The sequence below is a fragment of the Ammospiza caudacuta genome, chromosome 3, assembly GCF_027887145.1.
Source record: "Ammospiza caudacuta isolate bAmmCau1 chromosome 3, bAmmCau1.pri, whole genome shotgun sequence".
Taxonomy (NCBI): Eukaryota; Metazoa; Chordata; class Aves; order Passeriformes; family Passerellidae; genus Ammospiza; species Ammospiza caudacuta.
Window position 1 is genome coordinate 39,482,128 of NC_080595.1, and position 25,272 is coordinate 39,507,399.

General features: G+C 40.1%; 1 protein-coding gene across 1 annotated transcript in view; it reads left to right on the top strand.

Annotated features, from left to right (window-relative positions):
- Nucleotides 1-1,419: 1,419 nt before the first annotated feature.
- The window catches only part of BIRC6 (baculoviral IAP repeat containing 6), a 177,768-nt gene continuing 153,915 nt past the window's right edge, over nt 1,420-25,272 (top strand). The window contains exons 1-8 of the mRNA XM_058802446.1: nt 1,420-1,669; nt 16,990-17,171; nt 19,498-19,635; nt 20,019-20,212; nt 21,845-21,956; nt 22,940-23,022; nt 24,127-24,349; nt 24,451-24,611. Of these exons, the coding sequence (XP_058658429.1) occupies nt 1,435-1,669; nt 16,990-17,171; nt 19,498-19,635; nt 20,019-20,212; nt 21,845-21,956; nt 22,940-23,022; nt 24,127-24,349; nt 24,451-24,611 (1,328 nt within the window). The 5' untranslated portion in view covers nt 1,420-1,434. The remainder of the gene's footprint in view (nt 1,670-16,989; nt 17,172-19,497; nt 19,636-20,018; nt 20,213-21,844; nt 21,957-22,939; nt 23,023-24,126; nt 24,350-24,450; nt 24,612-25,272) is intronic.

Sequence of the window (25,272 nt, forward strand, 5' to 3'; positions counted from 1 at the left end):
ATGGATATCACACCTTGGTGAGACACGCATTTTGAATGATCTCTGGAGAGCAGCTAGACATGTACATCTTGTTTCCTCTTCTACCCATCAGACATACTCTGCTGTTTATCAGAAAAATTATACTTACTTTGAAACGTTGATGGAATCAACGTTTTCGAGACAACATACAGATTGAGATCAGCTGTAATTTTATCATTACCCTTATTGGTGTTTAATGTTTTGCTCTCATACAGCTGCTCATTTTGTTCTCAGGACAATTTTGATTAGCCTCGATGGCACACATACCCATGTGCGATTGGTTTGGTTTCCTTTTTTTTTCTTCACACTGTATTTCTTTAAAAAAATCCCTGCTAGAGCAGCCTGTGCTAATGGGTGTGCTTTTAATAAAAATATTCTGTAGAAAACTTTGTATTTGAAAATTAGCTTTAAGACCATCAGTAGCTTAAAAGCTTTGTGTAACATGTCACTTAGATCAGATAAAGCCTGTGGCAGATAAAGTAACGTTGTACAGGTAGGCTGAGCTCTACAAACGGAATTGGTGTTTAGTGGGTGAAAAGGGAAAACCACCACAAAATACAAAATACTTTATTAAATTCAAGTCATTTTTGAAGAACTGCTCCAGAGCAGAATGCTCTCGTGGGTGCAATGGCTCCTGCTCCGGGCCCGGGGCCAGGGCCAGCCTTTCCAAGGGCAGCGTGCCTTCCGGCGGGCAGGGGTATTGAGGCATTGTGCCTTTGTCCCTCCGTACCGGCGCTGAGGGCACTGACACCGGGGCTCTCTGGCACGCTCGGGATCAAGAACACAACCGGTGTGGGAGCCGGGCTATGAAACACAAACCCCGCTCCGCTTTCCCTGAGGCGGGGGCGGCGAACGCGCTCGCCCATATACAACCCAAGTTTTGTCCGAAGTAGTAATGACACGGCAGCGGCGAGGGCGGGGATGGCCGCCTCGGGGCGGAATGGCCGCCGCGGGCCGGAATCACCGCCCCGGGTCGAGATGGCCGGCGAGGGCCGGGACGGCCAGCGAGGGTGGGGATGGCCGGCGAGAGCCGGGATGGCCGGCGAGGGTGGGGATGGCCGGCGAGGGTGGGGACGGCCGCCTCAGGCCGGGATCGCCCCGGGCCGGGATTGCCTCGGGGCGGGAGCACCGCTGGAGCGGAGCCAGCGCGGGGTGGGCGGAGGTGACGCGCATGCGCAGCCCCGCCCCTGCCCCGCCCCTCGCGGAGCGGCCCCTCGCCCCCGCCCCCCGGCGGGCCGCGGCCGCTCGGTTCCGCATCCGGCGCGGCTGTGTCACTTCCCGCTCACGCGGGCGCTCTCCCTTTCCCCCTCTCCCCGGACCCGGATGGTGACTGGCGGCGGCGGCTCCAGGGACTGTCAGTGAGCGGCTCTCCGCGGGCCTCTTGTCCTGAGGGCGGCGGCGGCGGCGGCCGCGAAGATGGCTGCGGCGGCCTCCTGCTCCTCGGCGGCGGCGGCGGCGGGGCCCGGTCCCGGTCCGGGCTCCTGCGAGTGGCTGCTGCTGCGGGACGGCTGCCTGCGCTGCGACGCCGACGGGCTCTGCAGCCTGTGCTACCACCCGGCGCTCAACGCCATCCTGGCCGTGACCGCGCGCGGCGCCATCAAAGTCATCGACGGCACCTCGGGGGCCACGCTGCAGGCGTCGGCGCTCGGCGGTGAGCGGGGAGCGGGAGCGGGGCCGCACGGCCGCCGAACAGGTGTCGGGGCAGCCTCGGGAGCGAGCGGCGGGGCTCGGCTCGGGCCCTGCTTGCCGGAGGATCCCCCCGGCCTATTGTCACCCCTTCTTTTTTTTGTGGCCTCAAGGGCCTCCGTGCCCAGGGAGGTGGTGGAGCCGCCGTCCCTGGAGATGTTTAAGGAGAGCCTGGACGCGGCACTCAGTGCCTTGGGCTCGTTGATGTGATGGTGTCAGCTCACAGGCTGGACCCGGTGAATCTCAGATGTCTTTTCCAACCAGAGCCTTTGGTTCTGTGTTCCTGCTCTTTGGGGCAGAGATCTCATGTAAACAGTGCCGAGGCCTTTTATTTCTGTAAGACATATTGGCATGGTTACTGAAAGATTAAGTAGGGATGGAAGGCTGCGATGTATAGGGTTGTATTTTTTAATTTTGCTTTTGCAGGTGTTGTTGTGGATCATTGTAACTTTGAACCTTCCAAAGATTAGAAGCAGCATGTTAGGCAGGACAGGCATAGTTCTAATTCTTATTGATACGTGGTACTGAAATAATTTATTTATTGAACCTTATTCTGCTTTTTAAAGAAGGCTTACTGCTTAAAAGTGCCATTTGTCCTATTTAAGCTCAGAATCCTTCTTGAAGTTGTTTGGTGATACGTTTTTGTATGTGTTTGAATAGTTCTTCAGGCTGTTGACTCTCTTGACTGTCTCTGGTGGTAGTAACCATATCCCTGCTATTATGTTCCGGAGGCATGACTGTGTACTGGCTTTGTAGAGGCTTAGCATCTCCATAACTATGAAGCAACTTTATTTGTTGACCATTAGTGTTTCTGCACTGTTAATAAACTAGCTCTGTAGAAAAAGAGCTTAAATGCCATTACCAGCTTTTGTTCCTTGTTCATTAATGGCTTTTAAACTGTGGCACTTGTCAGAATATTGGCGTTGGGTGGTGGGTAGGGCTGTTTGTCTCCTTGTGAGTGCAGCCCTTGGAATAGAAAGATAGGCTTCTTACCAGTTGTGTGCCTCCATGTTCAGGGTGCTGGATTGTAAGGTGCCTCCTTACAGCTGTGTGCTGCTAATAAGATGTTGCTTTGCTGCGTGGTGGTGGTGAAGGGTTGTTTGCTGCCAGAACGTGGTACAGTAATGCCAAGAACCGCATGGGAATGCCATAGCCTAGGCAATATGTATACTTTTACCTTGAAAACCAGTAACTGTATTGCAAATGTCAAACTGAAGAGAACAGGACAAAAATTGCTGATTTCCTTTTGTAGCTCAAAGTTGGTACATTGTATGTAAAGGTTAAGCATTTGGGGCACTTGAAAAAAAAAAGTTTTGTGGAATTATTAAGAAGGTGCCAGCTGCTTTTGTTGTCAGTTGCTTGCATGGAGAATGAGGCTCTTGTGTGGTGTTTCCTGCATTGTTCAGATTCAGATCACTCTGCTTCTATAATTCCCTTCTACCATGCTGTCTCCTAAACTGCTTTTTTTATTAATAACTTTGCTTCTTTTCTTCAAGCTATTGCAGGAATTTTAAAGTTGCTTTTAAGTTGTGGATGAAGAGGGCATAAATAGAGGACTTAATTTGTAATTGGCTGTCTGTGTAGGAGATGTTTAATTCTCAGATACAGAAAAGGAAGTGATCTGTAAATCAAAGTGATTCTACAATTTGCTATGATAGAATCCTTGCAAAGGATTTGACTCAGTATTCAAAATGCTAATGGAAATTCTCCCCAAAATAGTAACTATTTGAAAATAACATATTGCTTTGCTTCTGTTACGTACGTTCAATCATGTATACTTCCTTTAGTGTCAGTCTTCTCTGTGACAGCATGGCTGTAAAAGATGGGTTCTACTCCTCCTCACATCAAACAACAGAATTGCTTGCAATCTACCCAAATTTTATCTATGCAGTAGAGCTGATGATTTTATTACTGGGAAAAAAAATGATAACCTTTAGTTTGAAGAACTTTTAGATGAATTTTCTTATGGATTCAGACCGGCATGCTGGTCAGAAATCTGGTGCATCTCAGCAGTTGGTGTCTGTGGCGGCTATTAGCAATCCTGTTCACTCTTTTTCTCTCTCTCCTGCATCTTTGAGAAGAGGAGGAGAAGAGAATTTAGCTGCTCTCTGATGTCTGCCTGCACTGTACAGTGTGAGCTCTTTTAATGTAGGATAGTAGTAGCCGGGCACTCAGACCTGTAGACCAACTCTGTCCATGCTCCCTCCCCTGCCATAAATGACCGGTCAGAGGATATTGTTGCTTCAGGGACTTCTGGTACTATAACTAAAAATAGAGTCTCTAGGAATTAAAACTGCTTCTCCTGGGAGACTGCTTGTCCTCCTTGGTAATTGAGGCTGCAGGTCTTCTGCCTTGCCAAAAGATTTATGTTGGACAGAAATGCTGTTGCTTGTTACTCAAAGAAGAACAAAATGTAGCAGGCCTCTTTCTAGAAAGCAGAGCAAGGAAAAGATTCTCCTGTCAAGGCAGGATAGGGGAGGAAAGGAAACACCACCAAGCCTCAGTGTGTTTTGTATTTGCAGTCACAGTTCACTGCGGAAATATATATTAAGCTTTGAGCTCATTCTCTGTGAAAATATTGAACCTGTGGAATGCTGAATGTGGTAGAGCAGTGGAAGCTGCCTTGGAACAGAAATGCAGATTGCTCTTTGGTGTGGAAAAGAGCAAGGCAAAAGATTCACAGCCAGAAAACAGTCCAGTTCTAGATGGAGTCCAGACATTAGGATGTGGTCTGTGTGCTTTGGTTGCTCATGTGAACTTCATTGATCTAATGTATGTGGTGATCCAGGGACTGTTCTTCTGAGCCCAGTCTGTAGGAATTCAGTTTGGATTGTTAGACCATGCTGAATCTTCAGCAGCTCTGTCTCTTGAAAGTGAGTTATCATCTTTAATCTGTTTCCAGCATGAGCCCTGTAGGCCTGTTCAAAGGACCAGGTGATCATTTGCAACAGCCCAGAGCGTGGCAGTGCATAAAAGTAGGGGGAAAATCAGGCACCACTAACGTTAAGCTCTGTCTTACCTGGTCATAAGGTTGTCTTTTTTTTTCTGTCAAGAGTGTTGCATGCACACTGCATTTCAGAGAACCAGACTGGAAGTGCAAGGACAATTCTTGTGATTTTTGATGTTCTGCGTTTCTGTTTATTTGCTTGTAGTGGTTAGTCAGGACTGGTTTTGAATTTGTCACGCAGGTCTATCAAGTGCTTTATTTTCCCTCTTAGACATTTAAATATTTCTGTGGTTTCAGTTTCAAGTTGAACACTGGTAGCCAAAAAAGCATAAATGAAGAAACTTCAAATACAGCGCTAGAGATGAGCTTTTTCCTTGGCCTCAGAAGAAGCAAACCAAAACAGCGAGACAAAAACCCCTGAAGAATCTAAACAAACTTCCAGATTAGTCTTGAGTGACTCTCTTAGTGTTCATAGAGGTGTTCAATTTATCAGTCCCTTCTATTTACAAATAAACAAAGAAAACTGCCTGAACTGGAAGAGTGCTATAACTCCCAGAGAAGCTTTAGTTTCTTATTCTTTAAAATAAGAAACTAAAAGTACCATCAGATGGACAGTGACCATCTTGAATGTTCCAGTAGGTATTTCTAGATTAATTTGATGTAGCAGTACCTTGTTTGCTAAAATGCACAGTGTTTTGTAGCTAAGGCCTTCTAAGTTACTCTAGAGACCCTAACAGGAATCAAAACGTAAACGTAGACTTCTGAACCTGTACAGGAAAGGATCTGTTCATGGTACACATACACCAGGTTCTGTAGGGGAAACAGAACTTCTGCCTTATTATCAGAGGCCCTCAAGGGCTGTTCCTCCATCAGAATTTAGAAGTAAATAGATCTCAGCCCAGGAGGCTTACCTGTGCCAGCAAGTTCAACTCCATTGCCTGTCAGCGTTCCCTTTTGGGAAGTCTTGTTTTCTTCAGCTGTCTAAATTGTGGTGCCTTGGAAATCTCTTAAGGGGTATCCAGATCTGTTTCTTTCTTTTCCATGTGATGCAGAAGGCAAAACAATTGGAAAATATTCTCTTTTGCTACTTGGAAGTCATAGAGGGAATTTACACTTAAAATAATATTAAGGGAGAAACTACTGGGATACTCTGTCATCCGATTCTACACTTGATCTATTTGAAGACACCATCAACAGTTTCAGCTGTTTGAAGCTCACTGGTAGTACTGCTCAAGTTCTCCTTCATTCCTCAAAATTTGGGCTAGTTTCTTTCATCTTTTTGTTTCTTGTATTCTTTTGTTCCATTATGAAACAAAGGTAATGATAATAATAATAATGAAGCCCCTTGGTCTTAACAGAGAATTTCTCATCATGTAGGGAATGTTGTCAAATCTAGTGATGTGCTACAGCCCACCTTGCATTTGAACATACTTGAGTGACTGCTAATCTGGGTGAAATGCTTTTTAAAGAGGTAATTTCATTTATGTATGTGATCTTAAGATCATTCATGAGGTGCCTTAAGCATTTGAGAAAACAGGATAGGAGAACTGTTAGATTTGAGTTCAGTGTTTTATACTGACAGAGGCTCTAGACTACTGTGAGTTTCATTTGTCTGCAAGCTTAATCAGTGTGTCAGATATCCCTTACCTAGATATTCTTACTTACCTAGCATCTTGCCAAATTGTCAAAATGCTGTTAACTGGTATTTCCAGGCTCTGTTGAAACACATCTGGATTATCTTTTGCAGAAGCCAGAAGAGAGTAAGATTAGAGATCTTTTCTTTTCACATAGCTTTAAAGGGATGCTTGCATGTCCATGTTTCATGCAGGGATTCAGAAGTTCTAAGAGGCAGCAATGCAGGCATATGTTATGTTGCCAGGCATGATCACACAACATTTTTTCATTTTATTGACAGATCATTCATATCTGGACTGATGGATTCATGGCTGTCACTGCAACAGCAATGCAGTATTATTAAAGGTTGCAAAATGCTTTCATGTCAGATAATCAGAAAATTCCTAAATCTCTGCATATGGACTCTGAAAAAGGTTTTCTGCAGGAAGACAAATCCTGAAATGCTTCTTAGTGACTTGAGGAGGAAACACTGTGCTGAGATTTGTGTCAGGGATTTGAACTTTGACTGCCTGCCCTAATTGTCACACAGGTAGTTAAGGCATTTCTTGTTGATATGAAGGTTTCTCAGGGAAAAAACTGACTTTCACTTCAGTGCTGATTATTGTCCAACTTTGGTCAAGACAGCTTTTAATACGCCCATATGATATGCTTCAGGTCAGCTCCCAGTGATGTTGTGTACTGTGTTGTGTAAGATGTAGAAGAAACTTGGCAAAAATATATCCTGACAGATAACTGATAGTTCAAATCCAGAGCATTATGGAAAAAAGCAGGTGTATCTCTGTTGGACTTTAGTAATGAAAACATGGGGAAGGCTTTTACTCATTGCCCAGCCTAGTCATCTTTCAAGGCCTGATCTTTCACTATTCTGAACATGCTGCTGATCAGTGGTTTGGATCTAACACACTCTCTTGTCCTGTAGTTGGTCCTTCCTGGCAGCCCACCACAGTGTTAGCTGGCCCAGTAGAATCACTTTCTGAGGCTTTAGTTACATTGTTTATAACTATGTTTTTATGGTTGCTGTTGCACTGATATCTATAACTTAAGTGAAATAGAACATCTTAAATTTTATAAGATAGAGTGTAAGAAAAATCTGTCCTAGATGAAGATTCACCTTAATTATTTTTTAATAATGATTAGGTCTGATTCTTTGGTTTCAGGTTTTCTTTCCCAGTTACTTTCAAATCCCAAAACAAAGTTGTCCATCCTTGCTTTTACAAGCATTCTTTAATTTTCCCTGAACACTATGATGTATTTCAGAAATGCTTCTTGGGCTGCCTTGAAGATGGAGATGGGGCTTGCAATCATGTGGAGTCATGAGCAAATTTGAGTGTATCAGACTGTCCCAGGTCATGTTGTGAGATAGCTGTTTGCATGTTGTCTGTTCCAGTGGGATCGGTAGCTTTTCACAATTTTTAAAAAATTTGTAAATGAAAGATTTACACATGGGTTAGTTCATTTTCCTGATGGTTCTTAATTGATGCCACAGTATTGCTTTCTGCTGTTAGAAAGCTGTCCTTTAAATAGTTAATGCTTTCTTAATTACACTGACTGCTTGCAGTCACCAGATGAGTGCCTCTCACTGAGTAGAAGTTTCAAGAAAGAACAGCTATTGGCCTGAGTTTTTTACTTGTGAAATACAGATGAATACTAACACTTGCAAGTGCTTTGCTGCCTTGTCTTTGGGACGAGCATCAGGATTTGTTAAGGACCCAGTGTACGCTGCTAGTGAAAAGATAGACAGGAGCACTGCAGAACATTTATTTTGTAGCTTCCTGTGCCTGTTGGGGAAAGAGCACTCCACAGATAAGGATGATAGTCAATAAACATTGTGCATAACAACAGTTTAGAAGTGTTAAGTTATGAAAATAATCTTGTCATAGCAGTATAAACACTATTATGTTTAAAATTTTCTTGAGCTATTTGCTAGGGCCATTCAGGGAGTATTGATAACTTTTTAATATGTAGCTTAAGAGGGAATTTGCTTAAGTTGTCTTGAAAATTGGTAGTGTTAATGAAAACATATCCAATGACAAGTGCTGGTTAATGAAGGCTCGCATAGCACACAGTCTGTCAGCAGTTCTTCAGTCCCCTGTACAGTCTGGGAAGGCAAAGCTGTTTGATCCACTGCACTTCCCTTCATTTGGCTGAGCATGAAGCACTCAGGATCTCATTGTTGCATTTGACAACTGTAGGAGAACAGTTTGGCAAACTTGTTTGCTGGGCAGTGGGATACAAAGATTCATGAATAACTCCGTCTTGAAAGGAAGAGCTGGGAGGGTGAAAGGTGGCACTGAGAACTATGATGGAGTGCCTGAATGACAGTGAGGAAAGGGTTAGGGAAGTAGGAAGCTGTGAAGCTGGCACTGAAGACTGGAAATAGTGTTTAATTGGAGGATAAGTAGGCAGTGTGGTTAATGTGGAGAAGTAGTGGGGTAGATTTAGCTGACCTGTCTTCTGCAGGATCCTAGATTTAAGTTGTCATGTAAATGATGATGTGTAACACTGCTTGTTAAACTTTTTTTGGTAGTGGATTTTTCCTGATCAGTTTTCTATAGCTTTTGTGAGTCAGAAGTCACAAGACCAGCATTTTTCAACAAATAATCTCAGGTTCACTCCCCATAATGGGAAAGGAAAAGTCCTTATTCTGAACCTGTGGAGGACCTGGCTTGCCAATGCCTACAGAAGGCACCTGGCAAGGCCAGACTCAGGGACTTTCCTGAATGTCCCTCTTCAGTGACAGAACTCAGGTTTAATTTATGTGATCACCATGTTCAAATATTATGTTGCAAATAAGTGTTTTAAATGTACAAGGCCTTTTAATTTTGCAGACTTCTCTGAAGAGCTTGAAAAAGCATCGTAAGGGATAGTTTCACTTTTAAATATGAATTATATGTGTATGAATCTAGTCTGTTCTACTTCAGCTTCCCTGTGTAGAAGTAGTTACTAGGAGAATATGAGAATGCATTTAATAAACTTGAAATACTCATAAGAATTTAGTGGCATTGTAGCCTGGTGTACTGGGGTCTGAACTAATTCATAATGCCAGAAGGAGATCTTGTGCTAGGAGTATGAAATGCCAGCTAAATGCTCAGTTGTTACTGTATAAGCAAATGCTAGAGAAGTTGTCAAGAACTCTTCTGACTGTATATACATATACAGCCTTTATCAATGGCTGTATGTGTGCTGTATTTCCATCTCAAAAAGAGTGTGACAGAACTAGAAAATTAAGGTGTGGAATGGTTTATATATGTGAAACAAATGGTTTATGTATGTGAAACAGTATTCAGTCTGAAAAAGATGATGGGGATGATTTGGAATGGGGAGTTGAGAGAGTGAAAGCATGAAAAATGAAAATTGGGAGTTGATTATTCAAGTACAGGAGATGAGGGCATCAAAAGAAATAACTATGAGAAATAGTAAAATATGGAGCTCCTGGCTACAGGGCATTGTGGATGCTGATTGTTTGTGGAATTACAACAGTGTTGGACAAAGTGGTAGAGGAAAAGCCTGTGTAAGGTCATTGTAATAATCAAAATCCCTTTTGGGTCAGAAGGTCCCTAAGCACAAGCAGGCTCAGGCTGAGAGTGTTGCAGGAAAGAACCATTGTGTAGATTACCTTCTTAAATTTGTCACTAACCGCTTGGTTTAGACTGCTGTCTTGGGCAAAATATGGGGTTATGAGCATTTCCTCTGATCCACTATGCCTGCTTCTCTGGTCAGTACAGTTTTTTGAAAGTAATGTCCAAACGAGAAAGGTAGTAACTCAGCAGTCTTAAATAGCTTTTGAGCTACTGCTTCAGTAATGGAAGACTGCTGTTAAATTTTCTGCTAAACCTCTTTTTCTGCAGATTAAAAAAGCCCAGTTATCTTAGTCTTTCCCCACATGTTGTATTCTCCAGCCCTCTAACTTCTTAGTACCCCCTGCATGGGACTGTCACATGTGTGCTGATACCTCAGATGGAGGAGCAAAGATGGAACTGATATTCTGGATGTGGGCTTATTGCTGCTTAGAGGAGAGTGATCTTTTCCTGTGCTTCTCTCTATGGTAACAGTTTGTTGCTGAGAGGATGCACTGCTGCCTCTTATTCAGCCTGTCCATCAGGATCCCCAAGTTCTTTCTGTTGGGTTGCCATTCAGACAATTAGTCCCCAGCTTCTCTTGATGTATGGGGTTATATCCCATTCTGGGTGTAAGACCTTGCATTTGTCTTCACTCAACATCAGGAGATGTGTGTCAAACTTTTCCTCTGTCTGGCATCCTCATAAAAGGCAGCCCTGCCATTTAATGCATCAGTTGCCCTCAGTCATCTCCCACTGGTGTCATCCCCAGTCTAAATAAAGGTGCAGCATGTCCCACCATCCAAGCCATTGGTGAAGGCAGTGAACCATATATCAGGCTTTGTTGAGTGCCACTCATAACTGGGTAGGTGTTGTATCCTTAACTACTGACTTTGCACATGACAGTGTAGCCAGGTTTTCACTTGCCTTATAACCCACCCATCTGCTTTTGAGAACTTGCTGCTTCTCCCAGCGTGATGTCTTGGAATCTTCTTACAGTATTGGAGCTTGGAAGGGTGAGAAGCTAAATCATTTCCTGCCAAACAATCTTGGGAGTTCAAAAAGTGCCGTATGTGGAGATGTTTTCTCCTGTCACAGAGGCTGCAGGATACATAATGGGTGAACTCAGATGCCACTTTAGGGACCAAAAGAGGAATTGGTAGTAAAATTTCATCTGGCAAAGTTTCTTTGTTGTGAAATGCTGCGATGGGCCTAGCGCTTGAAGAACGGGAACTTCCTGTTACTGAGCTGTGAAGTGTTCCTTGCCCATGTCTGGTTGTGGGTGGAAGCTGTGTAATCTGTCTGCACCCTTTGAAAGAAAACTTGCCGGAAATTTTTTCATCGTTTTTGACTTCAAGAAAAATTTTGAAGAAGAATGTGCCCTCAGTGAGGTGCTTGCAGAAGAACTGCAGAGGATTACTTTCTTACAGTTTACTGGGGCTTACAGGAAGGATTCTAGAATACCTTGTGAAATCATTCCTCATTTTTTCTTGGGATAATGGTGTAAGGCTGTGAGAGTAGTTTTGTTCTGTACCTGCAAGTGATGCCAGTGGTATCAGATACATGGAGATGTGAAACCACACGAAGAGCATGGGCACAAGGAGCTCAGGAACATCCTCCTGCTGATTCACTCTCATTTTGAGTCTGTACAGTGGGAGAGGACTCTATGCCTGCAAAGCGAGTGAGATATGAGCTGTCTTGATCTCAGTGGGGTTTTGTTTATGTTCTGAAACCTTTTAAGTGTTAGTGTTAGCTTCTCTTAGTAATTGCTTGAGCAGACACATCTAGTTAATATTCATGTGGCAGTCTCCAGTGCTTTGGCCCAGATAACACATCTTCCTGTTAATAAGGATTATTAAAACCAGCTATCATATAATGAAACTGAGACTGAAGCAACTCTGTTGTGCTTGTTGCTGAAGGAAAAGATAAACTTTAGATCACGTCTTGTTTTTTATTAATTAAATCCAGTTTTGCAAATAAGTGAGTTTGAAGGCACTTTGTGATGTGAATCTGGGTATTCATCTCCTTCAGCATTCTTGCTGTTTAGAGAACATTTTAAATTTTCTTTCCTGCTTCAGCTCTAGTGTGTTTTTTCTTTATTAAATAATTTTGGACAGCTCTTCCAGCTGATGTGGCAGATGAAGGTATGTGCATATAGTGAAATCTAAAAGAAAATGTTGTTTGTATATACCTAGAACCTGAACTTGTGTTCCTCTAATAGCTTCCTTTCTGTCCTTTCCTAAAGTTTGAGAATGTTTCTGTTTTGGGGAAAGGAGAGGTTCATGGAGTGCCTTTGTGATGACAGCAGACTGCTTTGCTGAGGTGATGTTCAGTGCAAACAAGGGGTTGGGCCTGGACCTGGCAGAGAAAACTACAGTGCCAAATATCCACAGGGGATGTACATGAGGAAGAGAAGAGGAGGAATGAGGGAGGATCTATAACTGATAAATTCAGTAATTATGAGCAGTCATGGCCTGATTTGGCCAGCCATTAGACATCTTCTCATTATGGTGTTCCCAGCTGTTCATAACCACCATGTCTTTGTTTCATTTGGGAGCCACTGATGTGAAATAATTTGGAGGCAACTTTTATTTTTAGACGCGACTTAGAGGTTTGCTCTTTATGCTCTTTTGTTTGAACCCTTTGCAGCTCATCCAAAGTTGTGATTTTCTGTAGTATTAGTTCCAAATAGATTCCTGCAAATATGGCAAGTTAAGACAGCAAGTTGAACTTTAGGACAGGATTTTCCTTTTTTTTAAATTTTATTTCTATTGTCCTCAAATTGCAAATGTTCTGGTATGCTTGCCTTGGCAGATGTGTTGCTTAGCTAGTATGTAATTGGGTGTTATACTTGCTGACTTTTGTCGATTTTATGATTACATGAAGTGGTAGCAGTAAGAAAGGCACTTGCTTTGTAACAAATGAGGGCAAGTGATACTTAAGGTTTTCTTAATCCCAGGTACATGAAAAATGTGTGAGAAGTAGCTGAGTGAGGTTCTAGCAGGAAGTGTTTTTGTCTCAGATGGAAAGAATAGTTTTGCTGTTCGCTAACCTGGCCTTTTCTTGAGTTTTGGATTCATTTTAAGTAGCTTGATGCTTGAATCTTATGGTACAAGATCAATGGAATAGGTAGGGCTTTTGATCTCCTGAAACTTCATTTATTATTTTTTCCATGCTTGCAAGTATTTTGAAATGGGTACTGAGATATTGTTTGGATATTTTAACTTAAATGGCAGATGCCATTAGTGACCAGATTGGCAATTATTAATGGCAGATGCAATTAAATGCCAGAAACTGGTATTGCTGCACATAATGTATCTCTTCTACTGGGCTGATGGGATTTCTGTTTCTCCAAAAATGTTACTTCTTTATTTAAAGACCTGATGACATTCATAGATCAAAGCTATGAACTCTGAACATTTAGATACTTGATTGGATACTTGATTCCATAAGGGTCTTAGCCTTATGGAATCAGTGCTATGATGCATGTGTTTACCACTCTCACTTTATAGCTGCAGGTAAGTGTTAGTTTCCTTCAATTTAGAAATTATTTTTAAGCTTTTTTTGCTCTGTATTGGGATCTTCTTGTCAAGAGAATTACTCACTTTGATATGTTTTAATACTATTCCTGGCTAGCAGTTTTCTAGGTGAATTAACTTTTTCCAATATCACAGAAGATAAAGGTGTTACTGCCAGCATTAATCTCTATCTCTTCATGATGGTGGCCAAGCATATGCGTGTGACAGCCACTTCTCTTAAGCTCTGTAGCTTTGAGGCTGAATCTGTCTTTAGCAGAGAGATGGAGACAAACTTTTTCATTGTTCTATTTCTTGAAAGGCAAGGCTAATTCTCTAATTGGTTTGGTTCATCTTAATGCCCCTAGGCAAGGGGGCATGCCAGATGCTGCTTAGACTGTTATGAGTTCTCCAGACCAGTTTGTTTTCTGTAATACTCCCATGGGTCAGATTGCGATCACAGGAAATTGCTGGTCTCTGTTCTCTGTTGTTTGAAACAAAGAGGGTGAAGGTGAAATGTTCCTGTTCTCAGGTTCTTAATTTCTGCAATCTGATGTTTGTTTGGTTTTATTTTAAGTTTTTAGGTTGCTAGTTCTAATGTTGTGATAGATGTCATATCACAGTAATATGCTATTGGATTTGCACTTCTGGCATGCTAGCAGCCTGCCAGGTTTCCTTGTAGGAACTGACAAAAGGTTTAATGACTTTGTGAGTTGTTTTGTTTTTAATCTTAGGCAGATAGGCTGGAGATATTGGGAGAAGCTATGATTCACTTGTGCCAAGACTGAAAAGCAAAATCATTAGAAACTTAGAATGACTGCTTTTCTCCTACCACACAAAATAAATTACAGCTAAAGCAATGGGGGCTAAAATGAGAGTAACAGTTGGGTTTTGATGATCTAGCTTAAATAATCTAGTGATTTTACATGAAACTTTTTAGCTGTGGTTTGTGAAGGTGCAGATCACTATTGCCAGTAAACTGAGACTGGACAGGCTGGACATAATGTTAGAGGGGCACCAGTATGTTTTTCAATGGGTATCGGCAGAGTCCTTTAGCACATTGTAAAATATTGATCCTGAGTTAAAAAGAACACTTCTGACAACGCTTTAGGATGATTTAACTTTTCTAGGCATAACTTGTAGGTTACTACTTCTGTAGCAGTGACTTCTACATTTGTTGGTTTCCTGGTTCTTAATCTGTTATTACAATAGTATGGTCAGCCATATGTGGACTATGTTACACTATGTGACTAGTTTTAGAATTATCTGGAAATGTGTTTTGTGAACTTTTAAATTTAAGCTCCTATTTGCAAAAAAGCTTCTCAGCAACTCAGAGGCTATTTAGTGTAAGTTACAGAATGTGTTTCTCTGAGTTTTGGAAAAATATTAAATATTGATTGAACAATTTCCTTGAAGTTCCATCGACTTAGGCTAAGGGAGCCTGTTTTGGTTTATGTACTTCAATAAAATAAATACAATAAAATAAATAAAATAAAAACAGCAACTGTAAATAACTTTCTAGAGATAATTTGGCCAATCTTTCTGTCAATACAACAAACCAGAATATTAGCCAGCACACAACAAAAAATCACAGCTGGAAGACAATATATTTTTTTGTTCTGTAGTTATAACTTATTTTGTTTTGCAGTGGAGCAGAAATACTATGTTATCTGCCTCATTAGTTATCTTCATTGGCTTCTAAAGATTTGGACCATTTACTCAGAGGGTATTAGCTGTTTGCTGCTTTCGACATGAGATTTCATTAACACTACAGAATTGATAAAGTAAGAATGGTCTAGCCTGGAAAGCCTCAATGTCTGGGGCTCCTACAGACTGCAGAACTGCTAGGCACAGGGCATGAGCACACTCCTGTGCTTGACAGGAAATAAGGAAAGTGCAAAAGAAAGTGTTCATGGTGTTGGCATGGCTCATCCAGAAAGGATGAGCTGCTTTTCCCATTTTCTCTGGGAGGGGGAAGGAGGAGAGAAGTGATGTGTTAAAGAAAGTGTCCTGTAGTGATCCATCCCTTGGATCACTCTGGATAGTCTGCAAACATCATCAGAATCCACTGAGGTTTCTAGTTTAGTGCATCAGATACTGTTCAGTTTATTTGCATAATGGTTTCCAGTACATTGTTGAAACTTTTAAAAATATTAAAACTTGTATTTGAATTTTTGACAAAGCTTATTTTCCTGTAGAACGTTTTACTTCCTTGCCTGCAGCTGTGTTGGTTGTAGAAAGTTTTGTGTGAGGAACTCCAGTGTATTGGCAAAAACACAGTGTGAAATTAGTTGATTTACCATTCAGAGAACTCTGTTTTGCTGAGCAAGGACCAAAGACTTCACAGCTATCAAGTGATTCCGAACTCTTCAGGTGTTTCTGACTGCTGTATCAATGATTACAATTGCAGTATACTTACTGCAGGCAAAGGCCTATCTCCTTTGTTTTGTGAGTGTGAGTCATTGTTTCCGAAATCTTGGTGAGAAGGGCAGCTGACAACTGTTCTTTACCTGCATTTTCAAAGAGAGGATACCACAAATGTCATGTGGTCAGATTCATGTGCCCTGGATTTCCAGAAGTTTTAATTTCCATTTAACTCTTATCAAAGTGTGAAGATGACAGAGTCATGTAGCTGTCCTTATCTGGATGTTTTACTGTATGCTAGTAACCAAAATGGTGATTTTTTAATTATTTATAATAAAAACAGTATCCAGCGTCTGAGGAAAGAGGAGAACATGGACAGGACTTGATTAATGCAAAATTTGATGAAACTCCTATTTCTGTGTGACAGGAAGACATCTCTGTTGACGATGCAGCATTTTCAGCTGCCATTGGAGCATGTGTCCATGTATTTATAACGTACACACAATCTGCTTCTGGAGTGGCAGCTTACTCTGTCTGTGATAGAAAGCAGTTTGCCTTCTATGCAGGTAGCATTTCACATGGATTGCATTCAGTTCTGCAGTCTATCCAGCTTTAGGCACGTAATAGTGTGAGTAACATTAAACATTTTAGGGGTTAATATCCATTGCCACAGCCTTTCCTTATTTATCTGGTGGCAGTCTTCCTCTGCCTTCACCAAACTTCTCAGACCTGTTACTAACATCACGTGTGCAGCACTGAGCACAAATGAGCTGTTGTAGTGTTTCAAGGAACACACACCACGTTGGTACGTGTTACATGCTGTACTTAGTTTTGAGAAGTGTTGTTTTGCTTGATGAAGTGTTGTTAGTAAGCCTTAATGGTAATTTAACAATTTTGTCTCAGTGTTCATTCTGGTTTGTGCATTTTTGTTCTTATTATTGATTGTCAGCTAGTATCAAGTTTAAACACTAGGCATTAAGATTGAAAACTCTAGCTGAGGCCTCCTGGTAGGAGGAGGATTTAAATTAATTGCTTCCACTGTAGGAATAAAATGGTTATTGATGGGATGTATAGATTTTGGTAGTTTGTTTTTTAATGTAGGAAATATAAAAGCTTGGTGAAAATTGTGGTTGCTAAAATGTTTTGATCATCTCAAGAAGTAAAGATTTTGCCAAAGTTTTACATTTCTTTCCTAAACAGAAATTAGAGGTCTTTTCTATCAAAGCATTTTTCTAATTAGATCTTGCATTTTATCTTTCCTTTCTAGCTAAACCAGGTGGACGGGTGAAATGTCAGTATATTTCTGCTGTGGATAAAGTGATCTTTGTGGACGATTATGCAGTAGGATGTAGGAAAGATCTCAATGGCATCTTGCTGTTAGACACAGCTCTGCAAACGCCTGTTTCAAAACAAGATGACGTGGTTCAGCTTGAATTGCCGGTTACAGAGGTAAGATGGGGGGGGGGAATGAAAAGAGGTATGTAAATAACTCTGTCAGAAATACTGAAACCAGACATTTGACTCTGAGTTTCTCGGGTGATATTTACACCATGTAATGGAAAAGTTTCTTAGTTATTAGCTGTCATAGGGCCACAGCCTTTCACAGTTTCCTGTATCTCAAACAAATAAGAGCATGCCCCAAGACCACATTATTTCAGAAGAAAGAACTTTTTAGTGACCAGAGATAAGGACTCATTTCCCCACCTTTGTTGTTGCTTGTGTATGGAGTCTATCTGCACTTCTGGGAGTCATTCTGGCCTGTTAGGTATCCCTGATTGGTTATAGTCTTTCAGAAAAAGAAAGATGAAATCAGGTAACACAGTGTTCTGTCATGTGAAGAATTAGAGCTGGAATCTTAAGTTTTCTAGCAAGGTCAGCTGGCCTAACAAAAGATTTTTTCTGTGCAAACCTGGCTTCCCTTTTATGTTTGGATCAGGTGTAGCACAGTACTTTGTGGTTTGGGCATTTAGTGAAACTAATGTAGACATTTCTGCTTAGAGTATAGTACTTAGGATTTTGTTGCATTTGTTTATCCTCAGCATTGATGTACATTATTTGTGTTATGAATCAAGAATGTATGTTATATCTGAGGTTTTTAACTATGTGACTTGAGTAGGAGTACAGCAATAAAATGTTTCATAGAGGTCTCTGCAGAGAGCTTTCCAGGTTCCTGATGCCTGCTGCCCACTGGCATCGCTTTTGTACCCTTTGTGGGTTACTAAAGAATCTTGGTATGTGTGGCTGAGTGTGAAGAAAGTGTCAGAGGTCAGGATTTCCTTTCATAAGATCTGCTGTGACAGTTTTGCAGTCTCACATGGTTCAATACAATCTATAAGTTTGTGTTAGTTTTTGGCACAGAGATTCTTTGGTTCTAAAGAGTTTATAGACCCTTTTTTACAGCACTTCTCTGTTAAGATCCTTCCTGTAGAAAAAGAAATGTGGAGTTCAGTAGGAGGAGTAGCTTTGGGAGTTTGATCACTAGATCAGTGAGGAAGGAGGCAAAACAGTATCAGTCTCAAGTTCTTTCAATTTTAAAGAGGTGGTAACCCAGACCTTGGAAAAACTTAGTAAATACTAAGCAAATATCATACAAACACATCTGTCCACCTCTTTCATCATAGAAAGGTCAAGAACTTTCATCCAAGGAGGGGTATTTAGTGGGGTTTTTTTTTGTCTCTAGAACTTTTCTGCAAATTTTTGCACTTAAGTAGTTTGATCTGCTGGTAGTGCAGTGCACCTTTATGCATTTCTAATTGTCAGCATTAACAAGTTATGAAGCCATCTCTGTGCTGTTTTGAATTGGCCGTAGAACACTGAAATTGAGGAACTTCCACAGTCTATCTGTTATTCTTCTGATACAACCTTGGCTCAGGGGCTGGTTTGCCTTATTTCAGTCTTTCTTCCCCTGAACTTCCCAAGGACATAACTAAGGGCCTTTTGGTTCGTGCTGTTTCAAGCAGTTCGTGGTTGTTTAAAGGACTGGCTGACCATTGTCCTTGGGAAATATTTCCCTGTATTTTTAACTTGAAAGAATTCCTGTAATGTTTTTCAGATGTTAACTCACCTAACAGCAGATTTAGAATACTCTGTGCCTTGCACAACAAGCATTCCTTTAAACCTTACCTGTCAACATGAAGTTAGCAGACAGAGGGATAAGCTGGAAACAGATGAGACTTGGAAGAAAATGTCTGTAAATGGACGATTATAGCATTCTTTTCTAGCTGCATTATTTCTGAGTTTCAAGAACTAACTTCTAAACTGGCCTGGGTTTTTCTTTGCTTCATTTTTCAGCTTTGCTGTATTAGCATTGTAAGTAACTTAGCTCCAATTGTATTGCAGTGTGGTTGTTCTCATTATTATCTACCTTTTTGAAGGTACAAAGCTACTCAGAAAATGGCAAGACTTTTGTTCTTGCTGTCACTATTTGTCATTAAAGCTAAATGAATCCTTTTGAAGAGAAAGCATTGGGCAATAGATGTTTCTTTAATAGATCTTGTTTTAACTTTTATGACTGACTTTTTTTAACATTTGGTAATATTGCCCTTGAGAGAATTTGTAGTAATTACTGTTACCATTGCTGAAGTTTATCTGTGGGTTGGCCTGTGATGTAAAATTTGGAACATCATACTCAGGTCTGGAATGGCAATTATGCTGATATAATATATGATAAAGTAGGATCTGGCAAAAGACATTTCCGAGAGCAATGAAACAGGCATAATTCCTGTTGTAGTTACTCAGTGTGGATGCTAACTTTGCTTGCACATCTGCATTTTAGGCTCAGCAGCTGTTATCTGCTTGCATAGAAAAAGTAGATGTTTCTAGCACAGAGGGATATGATTTGTTCATCACACAACTGAAGGATGGCTTAAAAAATACCTCACATGAAACAGCAGCAAATCATAAAGTTGCAAAGGTAAGAATTTGTACTGTCTAACATGGATTCCCAAGTCTAGTTTGTGTGTCTACCATTGAAACATGCAAAATCCGTGACTCAGTGTGGTGGATTTTGTTTGAAGACAATGGAATATATTATCTGTTCCTTAGTTTTATGTGTGAAGCTTCACTTGGTAAGAGAAGAAACAAGATTAGTTTCTTGCTGATAAACTCAAGTAATAAACCCAACTGAGCTTAAAATTTGAGGTTACTTTCCTTGTGTTATGTTCGTGTTGCTTTTGTGTGTCTGTTGTTGTATTTCTTGATACCACATGTGTTGGGTTTTGGTTTTGACACTCTTCTGATCTGTTTGTTGTTAAGATTTTCAAATTCTAAAACATAGACACTTTTTTCCTTATTTAGTGGGCAACGGTTACGTTCCACCTTCCTCATCATGTTTTGAAGTCTGTCGCCAGTGCCATTGTAAATGAACTCAAGAAGATAAATCAAAATATTGCTGCCTTACCTGTAGCATCCTCTGTGATGGATAGGTTATCTTACCTCTTACCCAGCGCACGACCAGAGCTCGGTGTGGGACCTGGCCGATCTGTGGACAGGTATATTAATGCAAAATAAGTGATGAATTTGACCCCTTAGTTGTATCAGGATAAGCTCCTAGATGACTTTAACTTAGTTAAAGAGTTAGTCCTATGCTGTACTTCGTTGCTCTTACACATACAGCTAATAAACTGTTTAATGTGTGCTGTGCCATACATATTACTGAATTTAGGAAAGCCTTAATGGACACCACAAGACTGTCTGGGTTTCAGCTTTAATGCAAATCAAATTTACTTTGCTCTTAATCCCAACATACACTTTTAGAAAGGTAAGAATTGAAGCCTTAAATACATACTTCATTGTATCCTGAAGTCAACTGCTTTTCCTTCATACAAGAAAGAGTCATTATTATGTTTTATGGTTTAGAAGTTTAGGAAGTTACCTTTGCAGACCATATATATGCTACTTCTGAACTCTCTAGTCAACTGCAACATGTGTAGGATAAGAGAACATTTTATCTCAGATTGCTGCTTCATCTATTTCTATCAAATTGGTAATGTATACACGAGCATTATTTTAACCTTCATAAGCTGAGACTAGTTAGAATAGTGGTAAATCTTCTAAGTTTATAAATTTTTCTTTCTTGAAAGTGTCTGTACAAATACTCTTTTGCATTTGTATTATCATTTCTTACATCTCAAATAATTTAATGGATTTGATTTCATCTCTTAGCTTTCCTTTCCCAAGCCTTCAGGTCTACCTATACCTCACCACATTGTATTTTGATTAGAGCTGTCCCAAGATCTGTCTCTTGAGCTGGTAAAATGTCAAGTTAAGATAGCTCTTATGTGAGTGTTGCTAGAATAGATTACTTCCTTGGCAGGAAATGTTTAATATTTCCATTCTCTTACAAGACAGCAAAAATCTCCTGAAACTGAGAAGCAGAAACAGAAATAAGGCACATTTCCCTCTAACAGCCCTAGTTCTTGGGAGAACAAAACTCTGTAAAGGGAAAAGGAAAACTGATACTCATTTCTCATGTGCTGTTGCAAATGGGAGACATGCATTGAGTGAAGGTGGAAAAGAGAGGAACTTCTTCGCTGTCTTACCTAAGTTGCAGAGGGGTTCATATTTTGGGACTTAGTAGTTTAAAATTTGTGAGTATTACAGTATGTAGTGAGTGGTGACTGGGAAGGAGGGTTGTGTCATCTATTTAGTTAAGCCTAAAATATCACTTTAGAGAATTTTTAAATATGTAAATTTATAAGTGTTTAACTAAGAACCCCAAATTTTTACAGTAGTTGTCATGTTTAAGAAAATCCAGCTCTCTTGCACTCTGTTGGGCTAGCTTCTCCACCTGCCTTCGATGCAGAATAGCTTTGGGTATCTGATGCTTTTCTCTGCAGGTAGATCAAATGGGCTACCTGGAAGCTTATTTTCTTAATCCTGCTCCTAAGGTCCAGAGGTTGTTGTGTGGCTTTTAGTTTTTTGCTGGGGTTGTACTTTAAGCACCCAGGTGAGGGAGGTTTGTAATTTTCCTGTAATAGTTAATTATAATTTTATGTGTAAGTTATAGGTAACTATTTATGCTATTTTTAATGGTTACTAAAGGACTGAAAGTCTTATAAATACTTTGGGTTTTTAATTTTAAGTGGCAATTTTGGGTCATGTAGGGTTTTTCACCTTTCTAGGTCTTTGATGTATAGTGAAGCTAACAGACGGGAGACATTCACTTCATGGCCTCATGTGGGTTATCGGTGGGCACAGCCAGATCCTATGGCTCAAGCTGGGTTCTATCACCAGGTAAGAGATTTAGTTGTTCTTAGTATTTTTTCCCCAGGTGGGAGGTCAGGGGAAAAAAAGTGGTGATGTTTTCTAGTAGGGCTTTTTTTCTTATTTTATATAACAAGTAAAGCAAAAAAGCAATAAGCTTGGCACTGGAGTTCTCTAAACATACTTTCCTGGTAGGACTTTGTTGTATCAAACAGAGGTCCTAGATCACATTAAATTGTTAGGCTCAGTGAATAAATACAACCTCAATGTTTTATTCCACTACTTTTGCTTATTTCCATTTTTCATTCCTTGAAATTATTCCTGATTTTAAAAAATATTTATAATATGGATTTAGGTAATGATTGCTGGGCAGTGCCTAGCCTTTGACAGCAATATTGTCTGTTTCATTCTGTCAGCTGTAAAGGGTGATAGGTGGATGAAGTTTTTGGATGATTTCTTAAACTTGCACAGAAGGAAAAATGCAGGGAATTCATATGTTGGAATTGCATCTGCATATTCCCAAGCATATCTTGAAATGAGATCATGAAAATGCTAAATTTTAAGAGAATGGAAATTTTGATTGCTTTTCCTCAGTTACTTCAGCTAGTAACAACTGTTCTTTGCAGAGGAGTGGTAGAGAATACTTTATGTCCTAAGAGATTGGTAGGAATATCTTTTAACCCATGTTTATCCAAGCATGTTTTCTGCTGCAGTTCTAAATTTTTTGAACCTTGTGAACTTTTGCCAAAGAAAAAAATGTAATTTCTGTTCTTTGTCTGTGGTTTGCATCCAATTACTTGCATGAATGTTAGTTCTTGATCTCTTCTACAGTAATGTGTATTCTTTTTTTAATGTGAAATGCTGCCACTTTGTAGTATATAATTTGTGGCCTTTTATATGTTCGGTGTGATGCTTTAGTATGTCACTAGAGGGAAAGAAGTTGATCACCTAGTTAAAAGTGTTTTGTAGTACATAGCTATATAAATTTCAAGTGCTTCTTCCTATTTTCATAGCCTGCTTCATCAGGAGATGACAGAGCCATGTGCTTTACCTGTAGTGTGTGCTTGGTGTGCTGGGAGCCTACAGATGAACCTTGGTAAGGTTAATGATGTGTGAAGTACACCTAATTTTGTGCTGAAGAGGTTAGAAATCTTCAAAGGACAAAAATCAGCATTTCTCAAAATGATTCCATGGAACAAGTCACAAAAAGATTTGATGTACAATGTCAAATTTCTGTGTAATACTAAAAGAAAAAAATATAGTTGGTTTTATATCTTAATTCTGATTTGCTGTTTCATTTCAAATTGCTCCTGGAGAGTTGTCAGCCAGTACTTGTTTCTGGGGATCTAGACTGAGTCTTCTATTTGATTGAGACTAGAATACATCTCTTTTCAGGTTCAAAAACTGCTCTGACTGTTTAGTGCATATTTGCCTTTTATGTGAAATAGCAGTATCCATTACTAGTTTCCTGAATCATCTGAAATTGTGGATGGTGACTGAAAGGGGGGGGACCTTACACTAATTAAAGAGTTGTTAATGTAATTTTATTCTTGATTAGTTGGTAGTTTGTAATCTTTCCTTGAACACATCATATTCGTGCCTTGGTGGAAACTTTTCCTTGTAATATTATCTTCATCATTTTTGTCTACTCCTTTCACTTACAATTTTCAAGACATTTTGTAGCCGTGTAATTGCTCTTGTCATGTCTCTGCCTTAGTTGTATATCAAGATTCATTTTTTTCCATGCTTCTTGGTTAATGTGACATTCAGGACTGTTTCCAGTTTTGATTTTTTTAATTGTGGATATAGAACTAAAAACAGGACATTGCTTCTAAAGTTACTCATAACATTAGAGTTTTAATGTACGGTAATTTAATCTGGGTTTTTCTTTGTGGGGACATGATTGGCCACTGCCTATAGAACAATTTTTTTTAATGGACTAATTATATTAAGAGCATTGTGTAGATTGATCCATTTGACTATGAATGCATATTGAGTGATCAAAGTCTTTAATACAGTCTGCTATTGAGAATCAGCAGGGAAAGCTGTGTTAGTAACTTCAGAACTCTCTTGTATGGTTGACTGCAGAGTTCAAACAGTTCAGTTTCAGCTTCACTTCTAGGGCTTAACTTGCGTATACTGTGTGTAGTTTTCACAGTAAAAACTGGTTGTTTTCTGTGTTTGTTTTTAATTTGGAAAGGTCTGAACATGAGAGACATTCCCCAAACTGCCCATTTGTCAAGGGTGAGCACACTCAGAATGTACCTCTTTCAGTCACACTGGCAACAAGTCCAGCGCAATTTCCCTGCACAGATGGCACTGACAGAATAACCTGCTTTGGATCTGGAAGTTGCCCTCATTTTCTAGCTGCTGCAACAAAACGAGGAAAGATCTGCATATGGGATGTTTCCAAACTTATGAAGGTATGCAATATAAATAATTATTTTTTATCAGCTATTTACTGATCAGGCATATCCTGATTCAAAATCAAATACCTCTTCTGTTTTTTCTTGTTATTTCTCAGGTCCACTTAAAATTTGAAATCAATGCATATGATCCCGCTATTGTGCAGCAACTTATGTTATCAGGAGAACAGAGCTCAGGGGTTGACTCAAGGAGACCAACACTAGCATGGTTAGAAGATTCCTCTAGCTGCTCAGACATACCAAAATTAGAAGGAGACAGGTATGCCAATCTACCAAATGAGAAATATTAAATGCTTCTGTGTGAGTGGTAAATGTCATTTAGCAAAGTCATGCTTTGTGAAACATAAGATTGGTAATTTTGTTTTCATGGAAATAATATTTTTAGTCACTCTGTATTTTTGTACATAATTCAACACTTGAAACAGACTAATCTAAATTTCTATTTTCTAAGCCAGTTTCCTGCTGTTCCAGTTTTATACTCCACTAGCAAAGAGATTTCAGATCTCATTGCTGCTCTATGCTCATGTTTCAGAGGCAGTGTAAAAAGAGAAAGGAATATAAGATTTGCATCAGCCTTTCATTTTAGTTATGGATTATACATTTCAGATCTTGAAAGTAAAGGCTCCTCTTGGACTTCTGGAACATGCTTTTTTTCTGATTGCTTCTCCACAATTTGTGGTTATGTCATTCTGAAAATAAACTGTTTAGCTGTGCTAGGAATTTGTGCTTCCTTGCATCGCTTTAGTACACATATACAGACTCTAAAGAATTAGATAGTCCTGTTGTGAAGGTTTGGATAAGCTACAGGGTATGTCACTGCTTAGAAAGTGTGATGTGAGAAAAAAGTAGTATTTCACTTGTGCTTCATGCAGCCTAATCCAGTTACTGGGTACTCTTGTCTGGTGTTGCCAAAGCTCAAT